General features: G+C 37.3%; 1 protein-coding gene across 1 annotated transcript in view; it reads left to right on the top strand.

Annotated features, from left to right (window-relative positions):
- Positions 1-1,670: 1,670 nt before the first annotated feature.
- Positions 1,671-6,826, top strand: part of syt6a (synaptotagmin VIa) — a 127,720-nt gene continuing 122,564 nt past the window's right edge. The window contains exon 1 of the mRNA XM_024293598.2: positions 1,671-2,019. Coding sequence (XP_024149366.1) covers positions 1,863-2,019 — 157 coding nt within the window. The 5' untranslated portion in view covers positions 1,671-1,862. The remainder of the gene's footprint in view (positions 2,020-6,826) is intronic.

Genomic DNA, 6,826 nt, shown 5'->3' with positions numbered 1-6,826 from the left:
TTCCAACATGCTGATATTTTGGGCGGGATTAAGCCAGGCCATATGTTTGACCCCACTGACGTACATGATCTAGTCATCTATTGGTAGATGCATCATTATGAGAAAAGCCCCCTCAAAAACATGTTAAAAACACCTTTTTTATTGGAGTGGAATCTTTAATTCTCTATTAAAAACTATTAATTTCTGCAAACATGAAGCAACTATTTATTGCAGATAAAAAATTATCCTAGAAATTAATTTTGTTGTATTTATTCGCCACATCTTAAAAGTGAAAATGTTCTCAGACTCTAAACTGGTCCGCGAACACATCAAGACTTCACAGGGAGCAGTTTGTTTGGCATTAGCATCATGCTAACGCTACATCGCGGTCACCAAATCAAAACTTTTTATTAAACTTTCTGTTACTGCAATAAGTCCAGCCGGTTTGTCTTCCAGTTCTGACTGGCTCCCGTTAAAAATCACCAGATGTTCTGCAGCTTCAGACAAAACTAAATGTTACACGGAGGAGATTAACGAAAATGACCGCGGGGGTGTGGTGTCTCGTGAGCGTCTGTTTATCTTGCATGCAGACGAAGGAAGTGGGGAGGTTAAAAAAATTACTAATATGAGAGCTAAAAATAAGTTTAATAAGTTTGCATTAGATGTAAACATTTACTCACCGCATCAATCCTGGCAGGAAGTTGCATCAAGATACATGAGAAAATCCGGTTTATTTTCAAAATATAACTAATTTTTCACAATAAAACACAGCGATTGGCATATGCGATCATGTTTTTGTATCTAAACAGACACGCACATATATACACAAAACAGACTTGAACACACGTGCGCGCACACACACACAGATCAACGTAGTGGGCCGACACCGGAGCTGGGGGTGTGGCTGAGTTTTGGGAGTAAAAAAAAAAACAAGAGAGACAGAGAGCAGTTCTTCTTAGCAGAAAGATCGGGTTATATTTTTAGGTTATTAATTTACCCATGATGGCAAAAACGAACGAAAAAACGCCTGTCAACCGTCGCGGAAAAATGTGCGTCTGGTGTGAATTGCATGAGGGAGCGGACGCCACGTGGAATCCACTCCGCGGCGCTTCCGCATCCAGGCATCACTTGCCAAAGAGGAGAAAATGCTCGCTACTGGCAAGTTTTAATTTCAGACCCTTCAAAATAAAAGTCTATGGCAGTAGACTCAATCCTCTTTCGAGAAAACGTTTTATTTCTATAAATTGTTATCGTTTATCGTACCAGCCCTAATTGCAAATCATTTTTGCATCTTTTTATTCTTCTTCCTGCCTTCCACCTCCATGTAAACAGTCAGAGGTGATGGGGGGGCAGAGACACCCAGCAGTCACAGGTGGTTCAGCTCTGGGGAAATTCATCGCAGGAGACTCTCTGAACTCCAAGGACCTGTCACGTCAGCCGACCTGAGAAAAACAAGCCCAGCGGTCATTATGAAGGCTTTGATCTCACTAAATCGAGTCAACGTGAGAACGGCTGCATGTGTCATTACTCTTTTTCCCCTTAAACTTTTGTCCCTACTTATTAGGGCTCATCTAATATGCTCGCTTTGCATTCTGTGATGCAATAATTCTGCCACCTGGGGACAACGGCGCCGCACACAAACAGAGCAGCCAGACCTACCAGGGACACGTGCTCTCACCATGTTGCCTCAGCTCGCACACATCAGCATACTCCCACACATCTACTTGAGTGTAAACACTTACCCAGGGACCGGGAAGCAGCGCAAGAAATCAGCTGTGGACAAAGACAAGTTGTGCACGTCTGGCTGGAGAGTGCACATGTGGGTGCGTTAGCCCCCCCCCTTCCCCAGACGAGCGCAGGCGGCTGAGGATGCATCTGGGAGCATGAGTTCTGACCGAGAGGAGTATGACATGGTCTGTCAGAGAGCCGTGACCCTAATCGTTGACATTTGCCTGCACAACAGCACCCTGTTGGACCAGGACACCTGTCAGGAATTCCTGATTGTGTTGACCAGCCAGGACTCCGGACACAAACAGTTAGGTAAGTCATGTAATTACTCACATGTGTGCGGCTTGCCTAATGTGCAGGGTCCATTCCCAAAACAGGAAAATGTCCCGCTTGTGTCGCGTCACCTGTGCTCATCCGTTGCTCTTTTGTTTGACGGTTTCATGTCCATGAATCCTCCCTTTAATGAGTTCTCTGACCCCCTCCTGTTAGGGGTGATAAAGGTGTTTGCAACAAATTTACAGCGACTTCCCTGTTTGCTCCCAGCGTAAATCTACAGACTCATTCCGGCTGACTTTGGAGAAAGGATGGCGGCCAACTTTTCCAAAGTGTTTGCTTTATGTCCCACTAGGCAGCCAATGTAGTGATGTACAATTAGAGCTGCCAAGTTTTAAGGGAAGAGCAGATTCACAAATCTAATGCACCCATTTTTTCCCTTACAACCATGTGAAAATACCACAAACATAGTGGACCATTGTTTAAGGATCGGGTAGTGATAATAATTTCCATAATTGATTTGATTACGATTTTTGTTTCTTTCAGTCCATTAAATTTGACTCAATTCAATTTTGAGTTTATACATTTATAAACATTTGTTTAGAAATACATTAATAATCTATATAAGTTTTTAATAAATTTACATTAATCTGATACAGTTCACATACTGTAAAATGTATTAATGAAATAATGAGATTATCATACAGTGTTACATGGATTCTCAAAAGAAGAAGTTCTAACAAAATTGTTCATATCATTAACACTATAAACAATGTTCTGCTTCTCCTGGAGTGTGTTTAGTTTGGACACTAGGTGGAGCTCACGCTACAGAAGTACATTCTTTTTCAAGAAGAATAAGCAAAGAATGAGCATAAACCAGGAAGAGAATCCTGAAAAAATTTGGCACCCGAAATCATTGGCCGGAAGTCCATAACCAGAACCCCCGTTTTATGCTTTCAACCGTTTTTAACCGTTTTTTCCCCTCTGTCACAGACAAAAAAAAAAAAATATATAGCATTTTTCCAGTTCTGATCAGCGGATTCACAGAGAAAAAGTGTTATTTTGCCAGCTTTTTTTCCAGAGGTAAACTGGTGTAGTTATACAGATGAACGCTTGTCAATATTGACTTGAAAGAAATAAAACGATTAACGCTCTCTGTATTTGAAGCTCATATTTCACACTACACTGCTAGACAATTACAGTTTATTCAGTTTGTTCTGAAAAGTTTTTAAAATATCATTTTTGAAAGGGTTTCCTAAAATTTGGGAAATTTCCACTTAAGCAACTGGCTAAAGTTGGGAAATTTCTGTCCAATGGGAAATTCCATTAAATGTTAGCATCAAGCTAGCAGACTTTAACTTTATTTACTAGATCTATCTCTATTTTTATGGACCAATTATTGATCTATTAAGCTTACATCGATTCAAATTGATTATTTGGTTTAATAAACCCAGCCCTAATGTATATATATATATATATATATATATATATATATATATATTTTTTTTTTTCTGTTACACTAATGTCACTATGTGTTCTTATGGGTTAATCTAAAATATAAAGCAATTCCTGTAGCTCATTAATTTTATCTGCTCCAACTGCTCTACTGGAGTCAAATTTTAATTGATTTTTTTTTCTTTAACAATAGATTCCTTTGATTTAATAATGCTGGAAACAATTTACTTACTAAAGTCGGCTCTAATACAGATAAAAAAAAAGCATTTCTTCCTGCAAATTTGGAGGTAGAGTAGATATTTATGTCTTATTTCTCTGGTTTCAAATATACTGTCAAGAAAGTATTCATAATATGAACAAAAAAAAACTCTATAAGAAAAAAATCCCAATTTTATGACAATTCTTTTGTCAAAAATTTCAAAATAAAAGCATTTTAAAATATTTTTTGTTCTTTTTTTCATTTTGTAAATTTGTTTTAACTTCTGTTCTATGGAGGTAAATAAATATACTGTGTTTATTTTGCCTTTTCTTGAATAGTCCCCTCTTTACAGGGTGCATGTCACACCAATCCTGACCAAATCCACTGTCACCACAAATCATCCTCAGCCGAGGAATTGAACGTGCATCGCAGTGCCACTGGCATCCACGACTGAGCTGTGGGGACACTAAATGCCATTGCATGTTATGTAGGCACTGATGGAAATCCCTTCTGCCAAGTGGAAGCTAAAGACAAGCTGCTCTTCATAATGTTGGAGGAGGTGTAGGTTATGGGGTTTGTAGAAAATGTCCTTTTCTTGTATTTTTGTTTCAGCGACAGAAATCGCATAAAGATAAAAAAAGAAGCAAAGCAAGGTGGCTGACGTAGAATGTATACAAGGTAAAGGTGAGGCCCACAGCTGAGGTTGTCAGCCCGGCGGACGTGAAAAGAAAAGTCATCAGAAGCAATGGTGACTGAAGGAAAAACATCCTTACCGTTCTGCACTTCTTCCAACACGTTCACATGATTCTATTTTTGCTTCACTTAAGGTCAAATATTTGCGCAGTCTTCCGTGGTCCAATGTTCCTTCCTGCTCAGTCAGGTTGGATGATCTCCAAGCATCAACCTTAAGTTCAGTCCAGACCCCTAGATGTGAGCATTAACTGGACCAGCACCTTTAGTTTAATCTATTGTAGAATGCTTNTTTTTTTTTTTTTTTTTTTTTTTTTTAATCATGTGAACATTTAAAATGTTCAAAACGTGATTTTTCAATGTCTTTTTAGGTTAAACCTCTTGCTCTTGTTTGATATCGTATTTTTATTTTGTAGTCACAGGGCCCGTTAAGTAGAATCATGTGGTCATATATGCTACAGTGTGATGTTAGTATCCACAATAATTTCCAGAATCGATTCAATTCTGATTTTTAATTCTTTCGATCCACTCAATTTAATTCAGTTATGAGTTTACACAGTCTACTCATTTAGATACATTTATTTAGAAATACATTAATAATCTTTATGTGTTTTGAAGATATTTATTAGAGTTGGACGATATGACCAAAAAAAATCTAATCTCCAATTTTTTTTTCATTCTAAATTCGAATTTTATTTTATTTTAACATGTCTTTTGGAAATTGGCTCGAAGACGAAGAGCAACTAAATATAAACTGATATTCGTAGAACAATACAGCAGGTGTTTTGTGGGCTACAGATAGCTCACATATAACAGATTTTTTACTGGAAAAATTATTGCATTATTTTACTAAGAAATGCACATGTAGGAAAGCCGACCTGCTGGTAATTCTTCATATCAAGTTGAAACTCTTGATGGAGATCCTAAAGTTTCTTTCCATTAACTATGAAATTCCACAAATTGGATTTTCCATCATAAGTTTGCCAAATGGAAACGCAACAATTTTGAAAAAACTAATTTATCACAAACTGCAATGGAGTCACTTTTTTAAAAATTAAAAGACTCACGCGACAACTGGGTTCACAGGAAACATCACACAGAAAAAAAGCCCTAGGAACAAATATGCTTCACTCATAACTTCCAAACAGCACAACAAAACATATACACACAAAAGCGAGGATTTTTTAGTGAGTTTTTTAAATATTTTAAACAAAATTCAGAAAAAACTCTGTTCTAAAAAATAAAAAAAACCTGGCCTCCATTAATATTTCACATTTACAAGAACACAATATATTTTTGTGCCTATAGTTAAATTTAAAAAATCCAATTTGGAAGATTGTTTTAGAAGAAAAACAAAGATAAACTTCAAGAAATGAACAGATAGTCATTTTTGGAGAACTTTCTGCTCAAATCTGAGATGTGAAGTTAAGGCTGTGAGTGGTGAGATTCTGACGGGATCAGCTTCACCAAAAAATATGAAATGATTTTTCTTTTTAGAGGATGATTTCAGAGGTATACCTTAGACTGAACATGTCAGGTCTTCTCCAGGAGGGGCTCACAGCAAGACCCCCATCTACATAGCAACTGATTTAAAAGTCAGATTGATGTGACACGTCTCTACAGTCTCGGGTCAGAAGATTGGATTTGTGAAAGGGGGAACGTTAAAAGCGATGGATTTGAAGTCATTTGGATTATTCAGGTCACGGTAAAGAAAATGAGAAAGGGGGAAAAGTTCACATTTGAGTCTGCAGTTGGGGAAACATTCTTGCTTAACTTTACATTACATTTACATTACTTCTCTGGTAATGCTTGTACAGCATATATGATGAGAGTAGAACTTTATTTTATTTGTGTGTTGTTTTTTCATTACCCTCAATGATGCCTGAACTCCAAAGCTGCTGTAACAATTGAATTTCCCCACAGAAGGATCAATAAAGTTTTTCTTATCATTTTCAAATATGACATTTCTTCCACAATAACTCGCCGTCAAAACAGTTCTTTTGTCTCATATATTGCTATTGTACAAAGTAGTCGCACAACTGAAGCTTAAATACATTTTTAGGGATTGTTTTTTGTTTCTTAGTTGTAAATCACTTAGGAGCAGCTTTTAAAGACCCAGTTCAATAAAATTAATACGTTTTTCTGATTTATAAAATCATTTAAGGTTAACACTCATATCTGAGTTGGATCAGGAGCAGATGAAAACTCATAAACTAAAAAAACAAAAAAACTCAGGTTTGTGACGTACCGACTGCATGGGTGGGCTAAAGTCTCCCTTCTCTGCCGAAAACATTAAAACATCCACTTCGTTGATTTTTCTCGTCTTAGTTGTCACCCGGGTCAAAACTGTACAGCTGTAGAGCTGCAATGTCGCCCGTTCGCTATTTTTCATGTTTGCTTGGGCTTGTGAGGTAATATAAGCTAGCGGGAGAGAATGTAAACAAAGAGTTGATGGGAAATTAGCCGAGGTTAACTCTCATGCCCACAATTCATAGGCAAATT

This window comes from Oryzias melastigma, linkage group LG7 (genome assembly GCF_002922805.2).
Source record: "Oryzias melastigma strain HK-1 linkage group LG7, ASM292280v2, whole genome shotgun sequence".
In the NCBI taxonomy this organism is placed as follows: domain Eukaryota; kingdom Metazoa; phylum Chordata; class Actinopteri; order Beloniformes; family Adrianichthyidae; genus Oryzias; species Oryzias melastigma.
Note: the sequence above shows the minus strand (reverse complement) of the source record. Positions and strands in the feature narration are given on the sequence as shown.